Genomic DNA, 27,814 nt, shown 5'->3' on the forward strand with positions numbered 1-27,814 from the left:
CACCTACCTTACACAAAGCATTGAACAGTGAGTTTAACTTCAGTCATCCACTAATGTTGGGGTTTGGAACAAAATCTAAAAGTACAGGAACAGGCTGTTGCAGTGAGTTAAAGGGAATACAGAGGGAAGGAGATCATTACTACATATTTAACTGATCCACTTACAATAATGTTGGTTTGCTTGGTTTTTTAAATCTCCACCATTCTCTCTCCAGTTCATGAAACATTCTATCCAAAACCAAGAAAAATCACCTAAAATGCCTTCCTTTACCTAACCTGCAATTCCCTTCTTCCAAGGGCTTGGCAAACATCAGGCTTGTGGAGATGAGACACTATTTTTAGAGTGATTTCATTCAAGTAAAGGGTATCACTGACTTCTTATCTCAAGTCTGAAGCCAAAGAGAAGTTTTGTATCAAGAACAATAGTAATAGTAATATTTGTCTCTTCTAAAGCACTTATTTTCAGTAGGTCTCACAGCACCTGATAAAGGTGATAGTTATCTTTACATCCTCAGATACCGGAACAACAAGAGATGCAAGATCCTTACAACTGTTTAAGTTGTAATATAAGCACAGCCCACGGTTTGGCTTCTGTAATACCTCTGGAGGCCTGATAGGGTAAATGGTGGTAAATCCATTTGCATGGTCCCGTTTGAAGAAGAGTTGTTGGATGCAAACAACTTATCATCTAAACAAAACCTTGGAGAGAAGAGCTGGCAGAAACTGTAAGCAATACAAACGCGGGATGATAAGAAACACATAATCTGTTAGCTGCATGGCTGAAGCTAACATTCAATGTGGTGAATTTAGTTCTGGTGTAACTACTTCAGAATCTAAATTAAGGCCTCTAACGTTGTGCTTCTGAAATGAGATGGAGCAGCAGCTTCAAAGCCAAGCAATTAAAACACTATCAATAGAGCTAGAAAAGGACTACACTGACCAAGTGCTACTTCTACTGCTACTACAACACTAGAGAACACATATCTCTTACTGATGACACCCTCTAACAACAACCCCAAAACCCAACCTCCTCCAAACTATTACCTTCAGATTGTTTGAGTAGCCACGTCAGGTTGGCATAGCCTAGTTAGAAAAGGTAAGGATTCTGAAAAGGCTCACCACGTTAATAACTTTATAAAGTACTTTTTTGTACTTTAATGCAACATTTAGTATTTCTTAATCTGAGTATTTTCTGTTTGAAAGGTTTTAAGTAATTTAAAAAACTTATTTTCAAGAGAAATATCACAGAATGGTTTGGGTTGAAAACACCTGTCACAGGCAGGGACCCCTTCCACTGGAGCAGCTTGCTCCAAGCCCCTGTGTCCAACCTGGCCTTGAACACTGCCAGGGATGGGGCAGCCACAGCTTCTCTGGGCACCCTGTGCCAGCGCCTCAGCACCCTCACAGGGAAGAGCTTCTGCCTAAGAGCTCAGCTCAGTCTCCCCTCAGGCAGGTTCAAGCCATTCCCCTTGGCCTGTCCCTACCACATAAACAGTCCTAGTTGCGTGTTTGACAGATCCCCTTAGTCACAGTAATGAAAGTCGTAGAAGTCCTCACAAAAATATTATAATGAGTCACATCCTAAGAAGTTCTAGCACAGAGTGTCTAAAATTCAATTCACTCTACACATACAAACACCACAATGTGTCTTGTACAGAGACAGGCATTTGCCCATATAAAATATCTATTAGAATATATATATTTTTCACCCCAGACATTACATTTTACTGTCATACTGTGCTTTTGCACTTCAATGTGGCATTATCTCATCAAAGTAGACGGCCAGTGGCATTAGTACTTGTGTTTGGAACTGACTTTTCATTCCAATTCTGCTTCTTCAGGAAATACAAATTCCTGTGCTTTGTGCAGAACAACACTATTCAACTGGCTCATTTCATTAGGAGAGGCAGGAAGAACTTCTGAAACTCCATAATAAATTTAAGCTGTTTCATCAAAATAACACAACTCTCATATATGCATCCTGAGGGAAGCATCTGCAAAGCAGTCTCCAAATATCTTCACTCCTTCAGTAAGGATAAAGAGAAGATGGAAAAGAAAGGTATTTGCTTGTGCTCACTTAAGTTTTTTATCCCATTACTATTCATTTAGGGCAGAGAAGAGGGAAGTTAAAGCTCTGTGCAGTTCTGAGGTTCTTTTCACCAAGCAAATTCAGACTTTGCCCATCTCAGCAATGAAGCTTGGAGAGCGGCTTGTTTAACTTACAAATCAGCAAGCCACAAAAAGCTTAAGAAAACCTTGGGAAAAAGATAAATAGAGAGTCATGACAATATTTTAAGTACTTTGAAGTAAAGCAGAATAAAATTAAGTATAAGCCACTCAGATTCTCTTTTGGGGGTAAATAAAAACAGCGCTGTTAATTTATCACTAAATGGAATTCCCCTGAAATTGCGAATCACAATAAAGATCAGGAAAGCACCATGTCTATGTACTAAGGCTGGTAAATTTGCAATAGTTTTGAAATGGCAGCATGTCCACAGAACACATGCAGAAAGACAGCTGTTATTATATGCTTTCTTTTGTCTCAATCATCAGTAAGGTGTGATGTGAATCTAAGGCTGATATGGGCTCTACAAGAACAACACCTCTGTTACAGAAGCTGAGACAATAACAAACCTCTAAATAAAAAAGGCAGATATGTAAGCAACCATATTTTGCAAAGAAAGCAAAAATAGCCCTTTTTCCCTGCCCCCAACACATGAATTTTCCCTGCAGTTTCTAAGGGTTAAGATAGTAAAAAACAATACGACAGACAATATTTAAGTGCTTTAATTTAGTAACTTGTCCTCGAGACTCAAAATCTCCTCCTCTGTTATACTTCTCCTCCACTGTCAGTCACTTGTAGCTTAACTTCCAATTTCTTCTCACTACCTTTATTTTAAAAGCCTGTCACTAAATAATGAAAAATAAGTTTACAAAACACTAGAAAAAACAAGATTTCTTAATGCCTTCCTTTGGTTTTCATGTTCTTGGAATGGACAAGAAATTAAAGAGAACATTTGATTTAAAATATTCCTATTAAAGGACAAGAACAGTCCGCTTGCGCAATTAAAAAACACAAAATGTGACTTTCTAAATCTTGACCTGATTTATCAGTATACTGACTGAATGCTGAATGTTTAATGAGCCATGAGGATGATCAGGGGCTGAAGCACATCCCATACAGGCTGAACCATTCTATGATTCTAATGGTAGTGAAAACTGTCCAATTTAATGATAAGCTTTCACTTTAAAAATCAGAGATAAGCAAGATCAGAATTTTCCTTACATATCACTTCTCTATAAGGTGGAAAATAAAGAGTAAAATATATTCAATAGATGGTTCAAAATAACCATAATATTAGAATGCACTTTTAACAATCATTCATTATTACAGGTTTGTGAACTTTCTTCCCCAGCATAGGGCAAAGTTACACTTTACATTATAACCTAGTTTTGCCTAGTGAAGCAACTCGGACATTTCCACAGCCACTTCTTAAATTACCTGCAAGTTACCTGTGTCATAGTTGTAGCAACAACCAAAGAACAGCAGGAGCACACCACTGAACCTTGGCTGCAAGGTTTCTTGGACTAACTTGGTCCTGGAAACTGGCTACTCCTGAGCAGCATGAAGCTGGAATTACTAAGACAGGCCATCCCACCCTAGCTCATGTGTCGTAGCTCTCTGAGCATGACTACACTGCCTTCCTGGAACTATGCCTACAGGGCAGAGCCAACTCTGTGGTTCTATACGCAGCGACCTTGGTGTGTGACACCCAAGCCCAAAACTACTCAGGGCTTCTGCTTCTCTACTGGCCTTGAAGAAATACAGCAGCAAGCCTTCGCAGAGAAACAGCCTTGAAGTAACACCATCCCCGATGGAACACTCCCTCCAACTAGCATACAGTGCTAACACCAAGATGAATTTGCAGAGGCTTGACTTGGACTCGTACTGCCAACCCTGAGCTGAAGCTAAGGAACAGTCCCACAGTGCACGCGTATCTAAGTAGTTGCTGCAGGGGCAAATAAAGGCTGCTGAAGATGGCTCTTTGAAGAACTCCTTCACATCTCAAACTCAAAACCTCCCATTGCAACAAATCCCTGACTGATTTTGAAACACTAAAACTGATCCTTACAGGCTGCTCTAACAATCCTCAGAAAGAGCTGCTTGGCAGCATGATCCTGTTGGCAAGACCTACTAGGATAAAATTCATCAGGTCGCAAGGGAAGACAGGCAAAGAACAAAAGGATCTTTCACATGCTGAGGCAAAGTATTTGTTATTGTCAGCCTCTTTAGGGATACAATTATTTTCCAAAGTGCAGTATTATCCATCAGAAAACAAGCCTGGAATAAGCAAATGCTTGTTTTTATCAGGACTAAAATCTCTGCTGAAAACACTGAATGAGAGAGAAATTTACAATGTCAGAGTGATTTCAAAAGAGCACTTATGTTAATGAACTAGTGCGACTATGGGCAAAGGCAGAGGCAACCTGAGATAGAGCGTCCAGAGAAAACTCAGCTGGCTACAGATTCACACTGGGGGCCTACTCTCAGTGGGTGAACACTGAAGTCAACAGTCTGGCTGGCAACAGCAAACCTCTACCTGAATGCTACCCCAAAGCTACCAGAAAGTTCAGAACATGCTTAGAAGTTTGGGCTTTTTTTCAATCTACTTTGAGTGACCTAAAAATATAACAGTTTTACATACTGCTGCATTGTCTACAGCTTCAAAATTGCATGATACCAAACTCATTCTTTTTAAGCGAAGATCAGTTACTTAACAGATGTTGTCAACCTTACAAACAAACGTAAGAAACAGCAACAGCCTAACAGCAAGTCTGAATATACCCAGAAAGCACTAAAACATTTTAAACAGAAACAAAGTTGAGCTACTAGTTGCTATCTACTACTAACTGCTAGGTTCCCTATCAGAGATTCAGGTAACACTTTACAGATCCAGTAGTGTAAAACTAACACACTCTTGGTTTGGGAGATACAATGTCTCAGGAATTACACCCTTCTTCCTGCCTCCCACTCCCTGAATAAAACTGGAATGGCATAAAACCAGGCAAGTTTGTTTTATGAAGCTACCTATGAAATGTGTCTTGACAACCAATCTTTGACATTTGATGCAAAGACCATAAAAATAACTGATTTCTGCAAAAGCTCCTCAGGAGACAGTGTCTCAGTATCTACAGAAATAGAAAAAACATTTATGTAATCTGCTATAGTCCTTCATTTGTATCAAATTTGGTGCTACAGCAGATCATTAACATGTAAGATTTACTGTTCATACGTACCCTGTATTTTAACAGTAGATCTTAATGTTAACTGTACTGGCACAGAAGAATTTAGACTGATGAAACGTGACATCTGCAATATTTTAATTATATTTCACAAAATGTTTCAAAATCTGTTCAACATAAATGTAAAAAAAGTAGGATTTGAAAAAAGGGAAATTAAAAGTATTAATAATAAAAGGTTAACAGAGCAGTAAGCGATTCTTCAGACATCAATACCTTTAAACTTTTGTAGTATATGGTCCTGTTGATCTCCAGAGGAAATAGATTCTGCTCCTTTCCTGACCGTGCCCAGTTTATATACCGCAGCCAGTTCCCTTTCTCTGGATCAGTTGCATCGACACACATCCATCCCAGGTTTGGGTAATACACCTGTGAGACACAAATGGCATTAAGTGTGACAACTTGTAACACTGACGTGTACACATACTAAAACTCTATGTCCTTTAAAGCTATAAAAAGTAGTAGTTATCACCTAAGGATGGAGGTAACACAAAGGATGTGAGCAGGGGTTTGTTTGCCTTGCACAGGCTGGTCTTCTACAAGGTGGGGTTTTTTTTAGTGAAACTTCTGCAACCAAGGGGAAAAAAAAAACCCAAACTTCCTACTCTAGAGGTTTTGGGCTCAAAAGCCAAAATACTTGGAACATTTCATGCTTTCTTTTCAGTTTGGCAAGCCTGAAATGATCCTGTATTTTTCATTTCCTAAGATGATTGATTTAAAGATATAAAGGCAAGAGGGATTTATTTTTACTTTCTTATGAATTGGGATAAGTATATAGTAATTAGAAGCATTTGCTTTATTTGGGAAGGTAAAGGAAAGTGTAATTTATACTTAATCTTTTTTCAGGGTATTAAAGAAGATCTTTAGCTTTCAGAAACCCTGTGATCACCTTAAAAAACTGTCCATGTCAATGAACTGCTGCATGTTCCAAGATGTGTAAATTCTTTGGTTTACATTCTTGGAGAAAAAAAATCAACACCTACTCCTGTTTTACATTTCAAGACAGCTTGCACTAAAGCAAGGTTACTGCCATCTTCAGTGCTTCCTGGTGACGGGCAACTCTGCTTCTCTTTCAAGACATGTTCTGCATCTCCCACTCTTGTTATCACAATCCAAGTTAGATGTCTATAAGAAGAGCCATTTGCGGATGAGATACAGCTTTTTTTTCCCCAAACAAGTAACACCCCACTTTGGCAACTGGAACTATCTTCCATCACTTTGTCTCTGAACACAGACATATTAATAGTCACACAACATGTCAGGAGTATTGGGCAGCTCACATGTTTTAAGAACAAGAAAGGAAAAATATGTGTCATTTTATTGTATTTTCTACTTGCTTTTTCCCTTTTGGTGAAGTATCTAAACATCAGCCTCTGCTTGGAAGAGCTCTTTTCATAAACCCATCCTCCCTAGCTCATTGCCTCCTGCTACACTCACTTAGCCCCGCTGCACATAAGGAGTATGTTAAAATCCTGATTCCACTGTAAACTCCACATTTTGTTAAACAATGTTGTAGCTTTTTATCATTTCTGATACTTACAAATAATTATTTTCAAACCATCTTTTCATCAGGGACTGTAGGGATAGGACAAGGGGTGATGGGTTCAAACTGAAACAAGGGAAGTACAGGTTGGAGGTAAGGCAGAAGCTCTTCCCTGTGAGGGTGCTGAGGCGCTGGCACAGGGTGCCCAGAGAAGCTGTGGCTGCCCCATCCCTGGCAGTGTTTAAGGCCAGGTTGGACAGGGTTTGGGCAACATGGTCTAGTACAAGGCATCGCCAACTATGGCAGGGAGTTAGAACCACATGAGCTTTAAGGTCTTTTCCAACACAAACATTCTCTGTTTTTACATTTTTAATTTCCTACAGCAATTAAAAAAAAAAAGAAACATTAAAAAAATAATTTAATGATTTAATAAGTAATTTTAATAATCATTTTAAGTTAAAAAAATTTCTTTTATGTTGATAAACTGTTGGTCTAATAAAATAGGATTTTAGCAATGAAGTTTCAATAAATACTCTGAAATAATCTTAGTTTCCAAGCAAACAGAAAGTTACTTAAACTATTCCAGTATGGATTTCATCAGCTGACTTTTGAAAGAATGCTCATCAGCACACCCAGCCCTTGCAATATGAAAGAGCATAAACAGCTGCACAGACCAAGACTGTAAAAGCAACTCTTCTGGTTGAAATGGAAGCAGAGAGCTGAATAGTGCTGTGGAAGAGTTAGCAGATATGCTATATTTGGCAAAACATAATGATTTATTACATTTTTAATGAATTATTTTATTGTCACATAACTTGATTATGATTTTCACACAAAGCAAAATACTTCATTACTTTGCAGTTAAAGCTTCTAATTCACAGATGATTGTTTACAGGACTCATGCACCGTGAGAAAGGAACCAGCTCCAAGTCCGCTATAGAACATTGTGACTTTAAGCGATTCCTGAAAACCACAATAAAGATCCCCCAGCAGAAGTGCCCAAATCCCGAATCGTCTGGTGGCATTCCCTCAGTTTTCAGTGACTCGAGGTCATTTTCTTACCTGTGGCTTTTCTCCGACAGAGAATGAAAATATGTTCAAGTCTCTGTTTCTCTCCTCAGCCATGGCCCTCACACAGAACTTGTGGCTTTCAGAGGGATCCTCCAGCACAACAGTTAAAAACTATTAAAATTCATTAAGAGATGCAGCTTTGAGAAGCTTTACTTATTCTTCAGTTTAACTGCATTAGAGAAACAAATGGGGTTCTTGTGGAAAAGGCTGCTCTGCTAGTTGGAGGTTTCTGATACTTACTTACAAATAATTATTTTCAAACCATCTTTTCCTCAGGGACTGGAGCAATAGGACACGGGGTGATGGGCTCAAACTGAAACCCATACACCTAACTACTCCCACACACCACCATCCTCTCACAAACTGTATTTTCTAACAGAATATTCTGGAGTGGTTTCAGATATCAGCATATGGGGCCAACTGTTCTGGTCTCATTTTAGCTGCTTTTTTTCAATTCTAAAATCAGTATTAAAACAACACAGGACTCTTTTGCCATCTAGCAAAGGTTCCCACTGTCACCTGCATTGAAAAAACTACAGAATTCTGTAGCAGCTTGTTTGCAACTACCATTTCTCAACATGAATTTAAAATATATTAAGACATATCCACTGAGAACACTCAAAATCCAGCACTGAGAAAAAACACCACAAGGTCAGTAATTTACTTGGCTGATTGAATCTCACTAAGTGTTCTTGTATCTTATCAAAACTGGAGATACCTCATGCAGTGGAGTTTCTAATAATATTAGCTCAATGAAACAAACACTATTTGAACACTTTATTACTTTCCTGAATGGGAATTTGCATTTACATGAAGTTGTTCTAAATTAACTCCTCTGATAAGAATTAACAGTAAGTTTTCTACGTATTTGTATATATCTAGCGATTTATGCAGTTCAAGTTTTACAGGCCAGGGGCCAGAACGATGACTTCTATCAGTATCTTTGGCCTACAATACCATAAACTGTCCCAGATCATGCTATGCCACAGCTCCTCAACCCCTCCCCTCCTCAACCATTCACTTTGCTAAAGCCATTTGCTCTGTGTGTCTTCAGAAAGATTAAAACAGCCTTTGGAAGTAGTTATGAACTGCCTTGAAGAAGCTGTAGATAAGATTCAAGACCAGATTAAGGCACATACATTTTGAAATCTACACAATATCCAAAATGTTATGACTAGCAGCAGAGTTTAAAGTGCAATTCCGGTGTCCAGATAGTATTTGCTTTTAACGGAACCCCAAACACAAGCAGCACAAGTGAGAACTAGTTCCAAAAGCAAAACCAATTCCCATAACCAAGCTGGGTTTCAAAGAGCTAAATGAGGAGGAGTGCTGGGGCTCCATTAAAAGATTCCATATCCTCCTGATTTCCCTAATTTTGTGAGCTGTTGACAGCACTCAGTTGCAGAAGGGATGTTACTCAGGATTCAAGCCAACAAAGCAAAGCTTTAGCAACAACAAACTCTTAAGGGGAGATGTGATCCAGAGACAGTATGTAGGAAAATTAATACAGCAGTTTCAAACTATGTCAGTAGTTTAAAAGTAATTCAGAAAGGTTGTTCAATCCAAGTGTCTATAAATAACTGTAATGGTAGACATAGTCTGAGGGCAATTATTTCCCACCGTGTCTATTTCTAAAATCTCTGGAAAAATAAAGGCTAAACAAAATCTTGAGCTACTGACAGACACCTTTTTCCATTGACAAGCTGTTCCTTACCTCCCACATGTACACATTGCTTTTAACTTGAGATCTTTTTTTCTTGTCACCAATGAATGGTCCAAACTTCTTGCCTTTTAAAATTGATTTTGTTGCCCAGACACCTAAAGAGACACATACCAGTAGTTAAAACTTATCGAAGTTATCTCAACCAGATCTTCTACTCACAATTTGTGTTTCTTCAGAACATCACGTGAGTCTGTCTCAGATGGGGGAGCATTCTACATTAAGATCACAATAAGGAATTTGAAGTTCACTAAAATAAATTCCAACAATCCTCTCCCCAAAAATCACTTCAACCGTGAAAGTTTTAAGCATATATCTAGTTTCACTCTTTGCTCATGGGCTACTGTAGCTCTGAAAATAAAAACAATCTTCATTTTTCTTGTACTTCACGTGATACTGAAAATACTGTCAGAGCGTTTCAGGTTTTACATTGTAAAGTCACAGATTTCAGCTGTTTTGCTGAGTAAATATCTTATTAAACAAAAACTGTATTTGCTTTCTCTGAAACTATGCCAGGCAAATGAAGCCCTCACGAAAGTTTTACAACTAATGGACACTATATTTTAAAGGAAAAAACATCTAGGACTGGTTAAAATATGTGCATCTGCCCAAAGCTTTATTGATAGGATTTAACTGAACTGAAAATGGACATGTGCATTTCACATTTACAGCGTGAAAACTAAGAACAGATTGACAAGTAATTGATAACTAAACATAACATTCTCGTTCAGACCATGCTAGATCAGGTTTGTACCAGAAAAGATTAACCTTGCTCCAAGGAGCTTACAACCTGTTATTAACAGTAACACATCAATTGTCAGGCTTAGTCTCCAAACCACCAGCTTTTAACATCAAGTACCCAGTCTGAAATTCTGACTTCCACCAAGGTTCTCCCATTGTGTTAAAAAAGCAGCCAAGCATTTTGGGTATATTACAGAAACACCACTTTGCTCCACACAGCAGCTTTCAAATCTGCACTGAGTCTGCTCTTCTAAATAAAACTTTTTATATTGATTGGACAAGAAGATGCAGCATTCTAAAGAGACACAGTAAGACAGCTGCAAAACACAAATCTGGTAAGAGTTAAAGTGTTATAAGTGAAAACACAGCAGTAAAGGAATTTATCAGCTATTTCCATAATCTAATCTATTTGCATCTTGGTCCATCTTAGACCCCAATTCTGACGTTCCAGGAACATCATCTTAGAATGCTGGAGAAACTTGGAAGATGTCCACTCTTTCCAACAGAAATTATTTCAGATAAATGCACCAGACATCACATCTCTACTCAGCACAGGAAGGCACCATACTTTCACAGCAACTGTAATCCATGTGATCTAGTGTATAGCTCTTCATTTCCTTTTCACAGCTGTAGCACTCACCAAGCCGTGTCTTGTCAACAGCAGACGGGAAGAGCCTCACGTCCTCGGGAAGCCCCCTAAGCACATGCTCAGGTACATCATCCAAGGTCTCCACAGTGACAGTAGCTTCAGTTGTGTTCTACAAGTTAAAAACCCAGAAGGGCCACAACCATTAACAGGTAAAAACAATAGCACAACAGATTGTCAACTCATACAAGATATAAAAAAACCTGACCTGATATTAAAGCAAAATTTCCAAATTGCCATTTCACTGTTATTTTTATTACACTTGTTTATGCTTTAATGCAGAGTTCTATGACCACATTAGAGAGATACACAGAACACCTATAACTAAAGCTGCTGCAATTATTATTTTGCTTTAGTTAATGGATGTGTTTTGATCACAAGCAGTAACATTTATTTCCCTCTGGCCTCTCCTTAAAAACAAAGATTCTCCTTTGAGTTACTTGAAGAACAGAGCTAAAGGTATTTTCCTCTTGCTGTCTGAATATGACTTACCTGACAGCATTACTATATTATACCTAAAGATGCTACAGAAAAGTACTGTGGTCCTACACCATGGATATATATGCGTATTTCAGAACATAGTTTTCATACAAGTTCAGGCTTTGTATTAAGTCTTGAAACTGCTCATTAATATGGTAATCTGAAGCTCACCCATGGAGCAGTTTTCAGTTGCTTTTTTTTTTACCAGTCAGCTATGCCATAAGAAACTACATTTAACAAGTAATTATGTCAGTAACATTGCGTTGTCACATCCTACATTATTTTGAGAGAACATTCCTTTGTATCGTTTCTGATTAAAGTTCTTTCAAATTTCAGATCAAATACACTGTAAATTCATCTACCTGCTGAGATTTCCTTCAGAGAAGTATCACGTAAGTGTTCACAGAAACAGTCCAAGAGTTTTAATATCTATGAGTTATCGCTATAAAAACCTCCAGTTCCTGAAGTATTCCACTGAAGCCTTAGAATTGCTGATTATACAACAGATTTGTAAACAATATGCTTAATTCAAATTTTTCAACAAAATAAGACGTAGCATGAAAACACATTAGCCTGTATGTAACCTGCCTGGCAAGTCTGACTCCAGTTAAAAAGAGGCAACTCAGTTTCCCCGTGCCATGGTTTAAGCCACGACCGTAACTCAGAACCACGCAGTCACTCGTTTACCCCCCACCTCCCCTTGTCCTCCCCTGCAGGATGGGAAGGAGAATTGGAAGAATGTAAACCCCATGCCTTGAGATAAATGTACAACAGAATACTAATAATGATAAGGGAAATAACAAGGGGAGAGAACATAAAACTGAAAGCGGAAAGGAAAAACAAACAATAAACCCCAGTGATGCATAATACCATTGCTCACCACCTGCTGACCGATACTGAGCCCAACCCCAGAAGCGATCTGGGTCTCCCAGGTGACTCCCCCCAGTTTATATACTGGGCATGACGTGCTGTGGGATGGAATACCCCCTTGGCTAGTTTGGGTCAGGTGTCCTGTCTCTGCTTCCTCCTAGCTTCTTGTGCCTCCCCTCAATGGCAGAGCACGAGGGGCTCAGAAGTCCTTGATCAGAGTAAGTGCTACTGAGAAACAGCAACACAATCAGCATGTTACCAGCATCATTCTTAGACTGAAGTCAAAACACAGCACCGCACCAGCTACTAGGAAGGAGAAAAATAACTGTTACAGCTGAAACTAGGGCAGCCTGACATTACAGACAGATACAACAACCTAATCTCACATTCAGACCTAAACTTTTCTGATAAGACACTAAAAGTTTTCATTATTTTCTGTTTCAGCTGTATACTAGATCTTAAACACGATCTCTTATGCTAGAAAATGTTTCTGCCAGCTTCTGAAAGGCTGGCATATTTAGAAGCAACACATGATGCTTTTAGTGTAAGTCTTTTTAGCTGTGTCCTTTCTGAGTATCAAATAGAAGCTGAGAGTTCTTAGAAGTGTTTCAGGACATACACATCGTTTGTCCAAATTATACTGTTGAAACATGGTACTGACAATTGAGATAGCGAGGGGCAAGGGAATTTCCACTCTAAAGTACACCAGTTAAAACAGTATGCAGCAAACCAGCCAGAGCACGAGGAATAAAAGGTTTTTCACTTTATTTTATAAACATCCTATTAACAGTTTTCTAAAATCCTGGTTTTCTTCAAAAATAAAATAGTAGAAATCCCTAAAACAGAATTATAATGTAAACTGATTCTGTGCTGAAGCATCACCACCTGCATTGTTACCTTTCTTAATTCAGTTAATTCTATGTAGCTTATCTTTATCAGAATTGACAGCGTTAATGAAAAGGTGGACTGAAAACACACATATGTCTTTTCAGCCAGTCATTTTGTTTTCTGTTTAACATAAATATCTGTCCATAAAATATAATGGTGACCAACAGGAAGGAAAAAATGTATTTAATTGCTGAAGGCATGCCTATTAATAGAAAAGTAGGCAATTAAATGCTAAAAGTCGTTAAATTTGAAAAGTATTTATTTGTATTTTAAACAATTCTAAGCATTTTCCATTTTCTGTATTTGTTAAAGAATCTTTATTTCAAGTGAAAACTGCAATTTTTCCTGCTCATGCCCTTCTGTTGTACTATTTGTGCTCATGATGAAAGCTAACTGGTATTCCCCCTTAGAGTAAAAGGACATCTTAGGTTCAAACCACAGGGCAATTCCAGCTCCAGAACACTTACGGTCTGAAGGTCCAGACCTTCCATTTTGATTCTGTCAATCATTTCCTAAACATGCACATTGAAGTTCCCAATTAAACAACTATGTATGCTTCTATGCACAAAGGAAAAAAATATGTAAAGCATCAGTAACAGGAATAACTTGCCTACAAACGCACAAGTGATGCCTTTGGAAATAGAGTTCTAAGTCAGGAAATCAGCTACTCACCATACCGAGGATAATTTCACATGTATTAGCAAGTCTTTATTTCTAAGTAGTTTCTGGTATTGGCTTATGTGAAAATGTATCACTTGTGAGAAAGACTAAACAGTAATTTACAGAGAAAACCATACTCCAAGTTCCAAGAAGTACATACAGTTCATAAACATTAGAAGTTTTGCCTATTGAATCGAGGCTGTTGCAGTACAGTAACTACTTCAGTGTACACAGCAGAACTTGCACTTGGGATACAGCATCTACTCTGCCATAAACATGGATGTACCCTGTACTACCCAGTACTGAGTGTTAGGTGACAAACTACCCTGCACACCCTGGGGACTAGTAATATGCATAGTACTCTCATAGTAGAGTAGCTGACATTGCAAAGCTTTTATTTTAATGTACTTCACAGAGCTACTCTGTGTCTACTGTTGCCTTTCTACTGCTCTATTTACAACCTATGAACATGCCATTTCACTCCACAGACTGACACTGGAGTATCTGCATGTCAAGTTTACTGCTCTGCAACCAACAGAATAAGCTAAAAAAGTAGCTTTTAGAGATAAGAAAAGGTTTTAAAGAACGTCGTAAAGCTTATTATTTCCGAATCCTGCTAATCATAATTCCTAAATAAGTCAACTGCTCAGAATCCTTAGCCAGCAGGTTGTAATTAACACAAAAGGTTTAAAGGTATTTTTATATTAAAGTTTGAAAGGCAACAGAAGGCTAAATGATTTATGAATGTCTAGTAAGTGAATAGTTCCAACTTAAGCAGCCTACAAGTTTCAATAGGCAGCTTAAAATATCATTCACACTATTCTTTGTAGAACACAATAAATGCTACTCAGACTTGTCATTAAACAATTTGCTCTATTACCTAATTATAATCACTAAAAAACTCTCCCTGATAAAAATTACCAGAATTTCAACATTACAAGCACGTATTTTCTCAAAAAACCTGTCCACTTCTGAAAGAATCGTGCTTGGTGAGAATTAAGTCATATGTTGAACCATATACAACGGCCCTAAAGTACCCGCCCTCTGAAATCAAATTTCAGTCATTCTGGTCAGAAACAATTCCTGGTGGTGATGAAGGATGTTGTATTTAAGATCTGATCAAGCTTTAGGCGGTGTTAAACTGAGAAGTAACAGCAACTTGGGCAACACTACAGTTGTCCAAGTACACCCTGGCTTTCTGGAAATGATTCTTGCCATAAATATGCCCGCAGTTTTCTTACAGAGTAGTACTCAGAGCGCTGTCCACTGAGCACTTCAGAAACACGTTATGCTGAAAGCTTACGAAAATACATTTAAAAATGCATCTCTACAAGATATCCAATTTCAGGGGTTTAGCTGTAAAGCAAAACTGAGCTCCTCCACCTTCTCTACTTGGCACCCCATCTTTGTGAGGGTGCTGTGTATGGTAATTACTCCCTGCATTTCTGACTGATTTAAAGTTACAACATCTTCTGCCAGTTTTAACAGCAACAATGAGAAATATGATAAAACTGGAGTCATAGCAAGGTTATTCTGTTGCTGCCTTGGTAAGCCCTAACAGCTGCACAGACACATCCTTGAGAGCTATTTGTGGGGGAGAAAGACCTCAAAACTGGAAACCACTGAAGGAACAGAATACCAGAAATCCCATCCCATCCAAGAGAGTGAAGAGACCAGGAGGGGCGAAATAAAAATAAATCCTTATTCTTTAGTTGTAATAGCTGAAGGCTATTCAAAGCAGAGCTAAGTCTAATTCTGCTCTTCCAACAATCCAAAAGGAAAAACAGTGATGAAAGAAGTCTGATTTTCAGACATCTGTTAGCCTTGAACTGATATGCAAGAAGCCATGTCTCCAACAAAAAAGAAACATACTCTTCTCAGCATATCAAAGAAACTTAAACGTCATTCCAGCACATTATGCCATGATTTCATGAGGGGAGAACCAAGCCTGTTTTTCACTGTGGTTTCTACTAAATTATATCTAAATACAGATGAGTGGGACTAGAGAGAGGGAACAAGACAGCTATCAGAACAATGCACTTCTAGTCTCAAGCTAACAAAAGGGGGGGGGGGGTTAGCTGGGTTTCATTTTGGGGTTTGGGTGGATTGTTTTACAACCATAGCCAGGCAAGCAACTGAAAAATCTCAAGCCTGTGGATAAATTTTAACCTACCAAAACTTTAAAATTTAGACTCAACTGATTTAAGACAAGTGTAATCATAGAACAGTTTGGGTTGGAAAGGACCTGCACTGTGTTCTCTGATATATCTGGCATATTCCTTAATAGTTTAGCCATTAATATACCAAAACTGTTCCACCATTTATTTGTATGCAGTAATTCAGATTCAGAACTTTATTTTGCACCTGCCTACATAAATCAAAGACTAGCAGCTACATTCAGAGAACACAACACTCAGACTCCTTCGACACCTGCCATATTACAGAATTTCACAAGTACTAGAAAACTGGCTATGGTCTAGGACATAATACATTCCACACCTCAAACGAATGGTAATAAGTAACCAAATACTGAACAGTAAAATAAATAACAATTTAGTTTAGTCAAATCACTGCAATTTCATTTTATTTGCAATTTAGATGTAGCTACTTAAAACATTTTCCAGATCGCAGCTTGCCCCCAAGGAATGCCTGTCTACCAAAGAAAGAAATACTGTATTTCAAGTCACTTTTCCACCAACACTTAATCTCATTTTAAAGAAATCTCCTGTTGATAAGAACGGTGCACGTCCTACAGCCAACTTCTGCATTTAACTGAAGTCGTAACACAGTATTTTTCACCCACTCCAGGACTGCAGTTTTGACTACAAAAGCACTTGAGGCTTATTTCACTTTCAAGCTTCTTACTCTGAAGATCAACAGGAATATTACATTGTTTCAATCAAATCAGCCAGGGTGAAGCGACTTAAGAACAATGCCAAAAATCATCTGAAGGTACCTTAACTGAAACTCTTTTATCTCCATCAAATTCAGAGTCCAATCACTTTGACAGTACCTTTCAATACATTCAGCAATTTTTCGCACCACTTTCAACATAACTGTACCTATGGAGCAACCACAAATTAGACTATAATGTTACAAGCAGTATTTAAGCAGAGCAGGAACAGTACCTGTAAACAAGATGTTTACAGATAACCAGAGATCAGAGCAAAAAGAAGAAAGAAAATCATTCTGAACAGTGTCATGAATGACAGCTAGTCAGTCAGTGTCATGTTCTAGTGGGAAGAGGATTAAGATAAATGAAAAGATAAAGGAAAGGATGCTACTGGGAGAGAGAGGAAGGTCAGAGAAGTCAGAGGAGGTAGTTGTGAAAAGGAGTTGGCAGAAGAGGTAGCTGTGAATAGGAGATGAAGGGACTGACTGCTGACACAAACCAGACAGTACAAGAAAGGGAAGTCAGAAGCAGAAACGTCTCTCTGTCCAAGGCCCTTATCTAGCTACCCCTCAGCCACAATTTCAGTTTGGGTACTTGAAAATTAAAGATGTATTAGAAATACGTTAAAGAATCACCAAAAAAACCATAAAGAATGTGGGGAGGGAGTTTTAGTACAAGCGTGGGTGTCATTTGTTAACAGACACCACCCCAGTTTTTAATAAGCTCCCATGCAGTTTTCCAGGTAGCACACAACCTTCTTCCTATTCTATCTTACTGCAGTCTGAGAGGCAATAAAACCCCCATGTTTGCTTGGGGTTTTTAAAATACATTACTCAGCATATTCGATTAAGGAGTTTACATGTTGAAGGAAGGCCTCTTTTAAAAACAGACAGGAAAACAAATCCTGTCTATCCTGAGACAGCAGTCTTCCTAGAAACCTAAAAATACTAATTCCAACAACAGCTTGCTTTTTTAAGCCTTCTCCTTACTACAAGGCGGCCATATGGAAGTACTTACAAAAAGGTTTTCTTTCCCTTCTTCAAGATTTCTATGGGATAAACAACAAAACTAACAGTCCTTTCATATAAACCCAATTAACAATAGACCAATTAGTTTCAGGGTCACTGACATCACACCAAAAGCAGAGATAAGAAGAACACTTGAAAGATGTTTGGCATCATGCAAAACCATTTCTTATACAGACGTGGCACTACAACTTGTTAACAGTGAATGAAATGACAAGGGCACTGCAAGAAAAAACTCCACAGGGTTGATGCTGAATACAAACTTAATATGAATGGTAACTGAACAGTAAAAAGCAACGTGAGCTCTGTGCACTTCAGAAACTAAATGTGAAAGCTCAACGAGACAGATGAAGGCTTTGTTTCAATTCAGAAATCTTAATTCTAGAAACAGTTTGGGAGCAAGAAAACAAAATAGAACATGATGGGACACAGATGCATAAATGGAAACAGTCATTATAACAAGTTAAATATGAGGATCTACAGCTTTCAGAACTTTAGCAGAATACAAAGCTTATCAGAATGACTCTTAAAGCAGGTTTACTAAAGGAGACAGAGCAACAGGCACTGAGTGCATTCAAAACAAAACTTGCAGGTGTAAAGATTTCAAGTCTCTAGAAATAACTTGTGAAGCAACAGTTAGTTAACCCACCTACCCAAACTAGACTGCTAAGGCTTAAAACTGTGCAAAAACAAATGTCATTTTAATATATATATGTATGATAATTACTATTTGTGTATATTTTACAAATATGTATTTTTACAATACATATTTAAAGGATGTGATAGAGATTATATTTTGTTTTTTACTTTTTTAACGAACATATATATTGAAGTTTTTTTTTTTACTTTAAATCGGAAGAAAAAGAATAAAAATAAAAGGAAGCATCCTAACAACCCACTGCACACTGCATTTGCCTGTATTATGTATATACTCCTGCAATATCAGTGAGAGCAAAGTGCTAGCTGTATTCAATGCTGATGATGATCAGAAAAGGGCATAAAGGCTAAAAGCACATGTTAGAATAGATACAGGCATCAATAAAGAAAAGTATACAAAGCATTTTATACGACTTTTGTACATAACTTTTTTAGTAAATTTAAAATGCATTCCTTCATGTAACATCCTATGTTCATATCCGCAAGTAATCTTTAAATAATACAATTGTACACGACATACACAAACAGATGTGAGATTCCTACTTGGAGAGACAAATGCAAAGTAAAATCATGTACACTTGGCACCGATTAAAACAACACCCTTCAGTCAGGATATATCCCTATAGGCACACCACAAATAAAATATGCTTCCCCAGTCTTTTCACTCGATTCTAGGGAAAAAGCTTAGGGTGAAACGTCCTGATCAATCAATTTCTGTGACTGATTGCTCACTGCACATTTGAAATGGTAAAGTGGTTAGAAAAGCTTTAAAAAAAAAATGAAAGCCTTCAATTTTCAAGGCACTTTCATAAGGAATTGAATTGTTACAAAAAGCCTCAGGATGAAAAGGATTTTTCTGGAAAAGGTGCTCTTACAAGAGGTGCCATCAGTAGTACCTTATGCTGCTAAAGGCAACTCATACACAAAAAACTTACATCATGAAATGAAATAAATCTCACAAACACATGCTGTGGAAAGGAGGATTATGAAATTTAAATACATTGAAGATTTTAGAGTGCATTTCTCTTATAGTGGATACTTTTATTATTATTATTGTCTAACATCTAAGCATTTTGATAAAGTCTTACATTCATACTCACCTGATTCATTTTGAATTCCCGTTGTGTTCTGAAAAGACACACACAACAAAGAAACTCCTTTGATTACATGAGCCCTAAAAAGAAAAACAGACAATTGTAACATCTACCTACCTACAAATGTACAGTGAAAGCACACGCAGACCTGGAGGATCCCTTCCTAAAGCATTCGTCACAGAAGGTGCATATTGCTTTATGAAAGAATAAAATCTGCTCCCAGCTATGGATTTGTTGTTATAGCTCAAATGAACATAATAATCTCAAGATTATTATTTCCCATTAATCTTTCTTCCAATTTTAAATGATGCAGCAACAGAAACATGCTCTTGTCTGATTGTTTCATCTTTTTTTAAAAACAAGGGAGCTTGGTCAAGATTAAGTACTTTTCAGAACTTTAGGAGTCAGAATTTAGTATCAAAGCATTATAAAACACCTTTAATGGTTTTTTAATTAACAGAATGTATGCATTTGATCTTAGAATTATACAATCATATAATAGTTAGGGTAGGAAAGGACCTTCAGATCATCAAGTTCCAACCCCCCTGCCATGGGCAGGGACACCTCGCTCTAAACCATGTCACTCAAGGCCTCGTCCAGCCCAGCCTTGAACACTACCAGGGATGGAGCATTCACAACCTCCCTGGGCAACCCATTCCAGTGCCTCACTACCCTAACAGGAAATAATTTCCTCCTTATATCCAATCTAAACTTCCCCAGTTTAAGTTTTAACCCACTACCTCTTGTCCTATCACTACAGTCCCTAATGAACAGTCCCTCCCCAGCATCCCTATAGGCTCCCTATAAGCTCTCGTATTAGAAACAGGAAATTCTTGCTTAAAATTAAGCCTTTTATTGAGGTATTTTGTTACACTAATGCATTTGGCATTCTTGTTTAGCAGAAGCCTGAGATTTCATAAGGTTTCCTAGATCAAGTAGGCATTAAATTTGGAAATCCAGGACTCAATACAAAACTAAGCAGAACAATGCTGTACCTAAAAGTCTAGTACATCAACCCACTTCCTTCATTTTAGTATCTTTTTTTTTTTTTTTTTAATACCTACATAAAAGCATTATTGCAAGTGAGGCTGAAAAACCCATCCTTCCCAGTGACACAGGATTTTCAATGAAGGAACAACTCCCTGTTTTGGAGGTTAACTGGTACCTAATCACTTAAAGCACTTCATTCAAGTACTGCTATTTATTCCTGTCTTCAGTAACAACAATTAGCTGCTTCTTCACCAAGTACTTTGTATAAATACTAACTTTTAACTTAAAATACATTCCAGGAAAACATGTTCCAGAAATATATACTCCAAATAAATTTCATATAATCCTTCACATCTTTGCACTGTAAGAATTCTTAATGCTGCGTAACAGTGCCAAATATCTTAGAAACATTACATTAAAAAATTCCTCAGAAGAGGAAAAAACTCCTGGAAAAGGGTATTTCAGTTGTATACAGCTCTTCCAAGATTAACTCCCTTTTGTCCCGATATTTCCATATTGCATAAGCATATACACAAAAACCCAAAACATCTGTATTTCAGTTCCAGTTTTGCAGCTGGTTCAGTGGGCTTTACAGTATGCCAGCAAAGACCAGTTGCTGGATAAAGGAGCTCCATCTGGACAGCTTTTAAACATCTAAAGGAAATCAATTCCTAGGAATAAGGCATCCCAAGCATTTGATCTTCTAAGATTTTCTCTATTACTGAGAACATAGCCTACACCAAAGTACGACAAGTAACGAATGCTCTACAGGGTTCATTACTAACCACAGTCACTTATGGGAGAGTTAAATCTTGCCTTGACAAAAACTTCTGTACTTGAGATGAGGCCTGAATAACAGAGAAAAGTCCAGTGCTCCTACTCATTGTTCACTGGGACAATACCCACACAATGTCAATTTATAAATGAAATATTTTGGATAGCAGAAGAGACATCAGAACATTTTCTACTGGGAAAAACAACTTTTTAGTAGCAAATGTCTTGGTTTGCTATACTTGGCTACAAAACAAAAAATGATTACTCACCTAAAGACAACGAAAGCAAGAGCTTTTTGTTGATGTGATTTTACAGCCCAGCCTGATGAGCTACTATGGCTGTAGCTGCCAGTTTAAGTGGTTATTGTCTCCAGGTGCCTATTTGCACCTTTACTCCTCCCTCACAGTGAAGATTATTAGTCCCTCAATGACAAGGGCTTAACTGTTCACATAACCATTTGCTGTTACAGTTCTGGAAGGTGGTTTAGAATAACAGAATCATAGAATGGTTTGGGTTGGAAAGGACCTTAAGATCATCCAGTGCCAGCCCTCATCCTAGATCATGTTGCCCAAGGCTCTGCCAGCCTGGCCTTGAACACTGGAAAAACACTTGAAAACCTCCTGTAGGAAGCACACATAAGCTACATGACAGTAAATGACAGTCGTCTGAAGTACATACATCATTTTCAACACTGAGTAAAAGAGGAAGACATTTAACCCATAACTCTTCAATACCATTGCTACTCAGCCACTAAACATAAAGAATTTGGGTCACAACCAGCAAATATCAATTAAGTGATTAGGTTGAAGGGCTCAATGCTAAAGTGCTGTCACGCTGAAAGCTTCCTCTCACATGGGCTTTTTCACCAGGTTAAGCAAATTAGTCAAAGACTTGAAAAGCAGTCAAAACTTTTCTGTTTCATATGAGCAGTAAGAATACGCTTTTCTTGTATTTCATAGACTAACTCATTATTTTGCTTTGAATTAATATTGTTTTCAAAGAGGGTTTTTTTTTTCTAAAAAAAGCCTAGCATTTTTACAAATTTTATAAAGGCTTTATTCAGCTTTAGTAGAACTGGTTATAGTCAAACCTCTCAACAGCATTTCTTAGAAGATTACATCAAATCTTAACATACTAATGTATTTAAACATCCACATAATACAGTTCAGGTAGATTAATGTGCTACTCTATAAACCTGCAGCTACAAGTTACTAGAGGAACCAGCCGACCATAAAATAACAATTAAATGAGAAATTAAGCTACAGTAAAGCAAAAGCTTCAACAAGTATTTATATTGCTATTAATTTAAAATACACTTATACCTGCAGTACTGACAAGTTCATATATGAGCTCTGTAACTGAAAGAGAGACTGAAAATATTTCCCCATTTCTTCCTTCCTCTGTTACCTACTTTATTAACAATGAACTCAACGATGCAGAAAGCAAGATTAACTGCACTGGGGAAAAAGAACCCAGAACTTAAGAGTTCTTGCAGCCTTACGTATAATCACTAGTTTTCTTGCCATCTAAATGAAAGATGACAGAGGAAGACAAAGTATCTGTAACATTAAACTTGCACTTTAACTTCTAGTACAAAATTCAACAAAACCAACAAAACATGAAACAAATATGAAAAAAGTATGAAACTGCTACACAAATATTAGTGCACCTATGATCAATAACTACCAACAATGTACATCCTCTTGTCTCTGCAAGCAGAAACAAGCTTTCACTTCATAAGCTAATGACTTTTTACCTACACACAGAGACAAGTCTAATTGAAGATCTTCCAGGAAAGCCCCAAATGTTACTGCTCTGACTTGTCAGCCAGAGAAGTATGATATATGAAGTTTAAAGAAGTGATGATGACCACATTAGATCATTTTTAAAGGTCGCAATAGCCTACAACTGCGTTAGTACTCTGGAAAAACTCACATCAGCAACTCTACCAAACAGAGGTAACATGGTTAGATTCAACCTTTCCTCCTAACTCAGCAGCAACATCCATCTGCATCTGAGAGTGAAAGACATGAATACCGTTAGTAACACTTACCACAGTAAATGCTGAAGATTCACCAAGTACTTATGAAAAACTAAATAAAGGTTCTATGCCAAAAATGAAGCACATTACAAGTACAATAACTTGAATTTTTAGTATTCATTTCCAGAAAACACAGCAAAGTCACATTCATTTCAAACCACTACCTACTATTTTATCTCATGAGTACAAAAATACTATACTCTTTCTCAAGGCATTAAAGCATCTGGGAAACAAACACAAAAGCAGAAAGATCTACTGCATCATATAATCTTAAGAGTGTCAGAAAAGTGTATTTAGAGGCACTGTTAAGCAATTGATTATATTTCTTTAGAGAAGAATATACAAGGCATTTGTGTTTAAGGAACTACTGTGGTCACAGTAAAACAAAATGCTTGAAACAAAAAATATTTTCACCTTATTTCTGAATTCTACATTTCAGAATTATTAAATATTCCCTTACAAAGAAACAAAGACACCTGGGAATAAAGCCTGCAAACAAAAGCAAGCAGTTGTATACAAAGCTAACACTACAGATCATCTTTTTCAAACTAAATCCGATGGTACTTCTAGGTTTTACCTTTTGATTTTATAAACCACATTTATAATTTCTATAGGTGTCTTTTTAAAAAAATAAAAATCTCAGAATCAAAAAGCACTTTGAATGAGAACTGGAATTGCTGCTTCCAGTTCAGAAAAAAAGAAAAAACAGACAAAAGAGCATCAACGCTCTTTTGGAAGCTGAAAATGGGACATGCATTATGTCACTGCTCCAGTAAAAACACGTTCATTATAGAACCAGGAACAAAACTTGAAAGTCTTAACAGTGCTCTCTTAATGACCAGGGGCTCAGGCTGGGACACAGCAGGGCTCTTTGTTTTAGTTTTTAGTTGAACAGATCATTTTTTGGTTTTATTTTAACATCAGGGCACTTACATTTTTCCAATTCAATGGTATGCTGGTAATTAAGAGTATTTTGCTCTAATCCACAATTTTCAATGTATTTGGAGAAATAAAGCTTGGGAAAAAAAAACAACACTAAAGTTCATGTTAACTCTTAAAGATTAAAATATGCTTTTGATAGAAATGAAAGCACTATCTGTGGGCATTTAATTGCAAAACATGTTCAGTTATTCAAGACTGCCAGAATAAGGAGAAAAAAATGGGAAAAAGATTTTCTGAACACAAAAATCTACTACCTATTGTCCATTAGGAAAAAAAGCTTTGCTTACTTCCATGTAACCAAATAAACTGCTATACCATAGGAAGGTTTATTCAGATAACTGAGAAAATAAGCCAAGAAATCACAAACACTTGACTTTATTAAACAGCAACTAGTCAAGAGAATTCAGCAGAAAACAAGAAGTCTCCAAGAGCTGCAAGTATAGAAAAATACCATTCCAATCTTCAGACCTAAATACACTTTTAACTCTACTTCCTAATAGTAAATTCAAATGAAACTGAATTTACAATTTACAAGGTAAGTACATTGCTGATTTGCTACTAAGTGAAAACCCCCATTTCTGTCATTCCTTTTTACAATACAGGACTCAGTCACCCACTTTTGTCTACAGGCATGTTTTTATACAGAGACAGAAAAGAAGTATTTTTTTTCAGAATACCACCACAGAAAAAAACCACACTGGTACAAATAAACATGCTAACAAGTATAACAGCAAATATATTGCACTTTAAAAAGGTGTGCCAATGCAGATATCCAGCCCATGAGTTTATGAACTCTGGCTGTTTGTAAATCCCTGATAAAAACCATACAAGTAGCAGTCTCCCATCTCACCAGTAGCGAAGTGACTCACAGTGGTCAAGGTACTGCACTATTCCCGTAAGCCATAAGCTTATTTTTGCTTTTGTTTTCTGGCTCAGAGCTCCAATCGAAGGTCTTGCAGGCACACTGCAAATAAACTATCAACTGGATACTAACTGGAAAAACATTACCACAGTGGTCACCTCTAAATCACTCTGAACTTCTGTTTTCAACAGACAGACACCCAGTAAGCAACAATATTCAGACCTCTTTTTTACACGCTCCTACTTGTTTACCCCTAAGGATCAAGCCTTTTATGTAAAACAGTGGAATGAGGACATCACTGCACTGGAGATGGACGGCAAGAGCCATTTTTAGTTTTTACAGAAAAACAGTAATTCCCTTTGACTTTCTGCTTTACTTCCATTTTCCAGCAGATGCTCATGTAGAAAAATAAGGATAGATTATACAAATGCACATAAGTATTTCAACACCCTTCCCCCCTCTTCCATGCTACTCTGGAAGAAGGCTATTCTTCAGATCCCCAAACCTACATTAAACAGGGATCAGCTCAGGAATCTCTGAACACCACACTCATCGGGACTTTTCTACCCATGACATTTTATCCAAAGTGATGATCTGCCTTTTATTTAGCATAAGTAGGGGTACACTGCAAGTGAAATTTAGCCTCATTTTTATGCTTTAATCCATGGGCTCTTCACACTTCTGCCCTATCAAATCCTGGGAGCTAGATGCTTGAAGACCATCATGCACATGGTTCTCACTGCTGTCCCTACAAATCCAGCATTTCTTCTGTTTCTTAAAAGTCTCTGTATCAATGATGCAGTTCTTTATCTGAAGAGTGCCAGTGCTCTCATGGATCACCTTCATATGTTTCAACACCTGGAGGCCTCTCCATACCAAGGAAAGCATAGCCGAATCCTTAATACACACCTAATTTTCATTAAAACATGGCAAGTGTCTTAAGCCAACACAGTGATTGCATACCACACTGCTGTGCATCTCCAGTTCTCCTGATCTACTTCATGTATGTGAATAAACTGAAAAAGACTTTGCATCCAAATAACATGCCCGAAGTCAAGCGCTTAGACTGGGAACAGCAAACTGAAGCAGCATCAGGAACACCACCAGTCCTGCTCTCAAGAGCTGTCCACTGTTGATTACTCAAATGTAAAACAGGAGAAGGACTTATACTGGCACTGAACGATCAGATATCAGGTGCAACCGCAAAACCTTCCCTTCCTTCTGCAACAGTTGAAAACAATTTAATGTTTTCTTTACTATTTCACAAGGGAAATGTTGCAGCTTTATACGAATTTGGTAACAGTGGAAATTTCACTGCAGGCTTCAGTCACCTACTCCTGAGACAGTTATCAGCAAAGCTTCCCACACTGCTCTGGCTTCAAGCAGAAAACCTACTTGAGGATACTTCTCTTGATTTGTCCTAAACTTTCTCTCTCACCCCAACCACGAAATCATAGAATCACAGAATGGTTTACGTTGGAAAAGACCTTAAGATCATCTAGTTCCAACCCCCTGCCCTGGGCAGGAACATTCTTCCCCATGGTACTACTGCACCATCACGAAGAAATAAAACTCTGCTTTATGCGACATGTCCTAGGAAAGACATTTCCAGTTAGGAAAACAATCCTGAAATCCATTTCCCAAGCCCCTCTCACACAGTTTGGCAGACACTTGATCTGCAGCGCGCTTTAAGGCATGTGAATTGCCCGAAGTTTTGAAGACGGTGTATTGCAACTATTGTTAAGACAACTGTTGTCTCGCAGCGGCTATGGAGCTCTGCTTCGCCAGCTGGCACCTCCGAGGCAGCGATTTCAAGGAAAAAAAACATGGAATAACAGCCCAAGGGATGGAGCGCCTTCTCCCCAGCGGCCTCTGCCGCCATCCCCTTCCTCTCGTTCGCTCCCCGGACCCCCGCTCTCTATCAGCCTCCCCCAGCGAAGTCAAGTCCCCCAGTCTCTCCTTGCACTTGCAGCAGCCGCACCACCTTCCCCCGGTTCCCCCCCGGGGCGGCTCCACCTCCCCGAAGGAGGCTCCGCCGCGGGCCCGCCGCCGCCGCCGTCCCCTCCTCCCGCGCCGGGCCCCTCTCAGCCGCGCCCCCGGCGCCTCGCGGCTGGCTCTGCCCACCGCCCTAACGGCCCGGCCTGGCCCGGCCCGGCCTCCGGCGCGGCGGCGCCCGCGGCCAGCGCCACAGGTCCCGCCGCTTCCCTCTCACCTGCGCCGCTGCCGCCGTCTGCGGCCCGGCTCGGAGCGGCGCGGAACGGCCTCAGCTCCGGCACCGTTCGGGCGCCATTTTGTCTTCAGCCTCGGAAGTGACGTTGGGGGGGAGGCCAGCGGGCAGGTCCCCCCACTGCGGGACCCCCTCCCGCTCGCTGCCCCCAGCCTCTGCTGCGGGGCTCAGGAAGACCCTCTCAGCTCATCCCGCTGCCTCCGTCCAGCACCTTCATCCCAGACCATAAGCTGTGGAAAAGAGCAGGTTCTTCTCCCGTTTTTGATTTCTCGTGTGTTTTTTGCCTTCTCATACTAACGCAGCTCTGCAGGGAGGTGGTTTTCTCGTTTCTGGCTGAAAACGAGGTGTCTGAGGGGACATGATTTGAATAACGAGGTGGTGTGAGGAGAGATGCTCACCCCCGAGAAGGCGCGGGAGGTTTGTCTGGGCCAGCGCTCTGCGACAGGCCAA

The 27,814-nt window shown here is 38.7% G+C and overlaps 1 protein-coding gene across 3 annotated transcripts in view; it reads right to left on the minus strand.

The window, feature by feature from the left end:
• Nucleotides 1-27,608, minus strand: part of PRDM2 (PR/SET domain 2) — a 71,390-nt gene extending 43,782 nt beyond the window's left edge. For 2 of the 3 annotated variants that reach the window (XM_061369493.1, XM_061369494.1), the window contains exons 1-5: nt 27,350-27,608; nt 19,535-19,608; nt 10,956-11,073; nt 9,569-9,672; nt 5,517-5,669 (exon numbers count right to left, since the gene is read on the minus strand). In XM_061369493.1, the coding sequence (XP_061225477.1) occupies nt 5,517-5,669; nt 9,569-9,672; nt 10,956-11,073; nt 19,535-19,543 (384 nt within the window). In that variant the 5' untranslated portion in view covers nt 19,544-19,608; nt 27,350-27,608. Of the gene's footprint in view, nt 1-5,516; nt 5,670-7,845; nt 8,078-9,568; nt 9,673-10,955; nt 11,074-19,534; nt 19,609-27,349 lie in introns of those variants that run through there. The other variant, XM_061369495.1, reaches the window with a different exon arrangement.
• Nucleotides 27,609-27,814: the final 206 nt, after the last annotated feature.

The sequence above is a fragment of the Neopsephotus bourkii genome, unplaced genomic scaffold (genome assembly GCF_033783945.1).
Source record: "Neopsephotus bourkii isolate Nb327-2 ecotype Australia unplaced genomic scaffold, CSIRO-AGI_Nbou_v1 NB_1500, whole genome shotgun sequence".
In the NCBI taxonomy this organism is placed as follows: Eukaryota; Metazoa; Chordata; class Aves; order Psittaciformes; family Psittacidae; genus Neopsephotus; species Neopsephotus bourkii.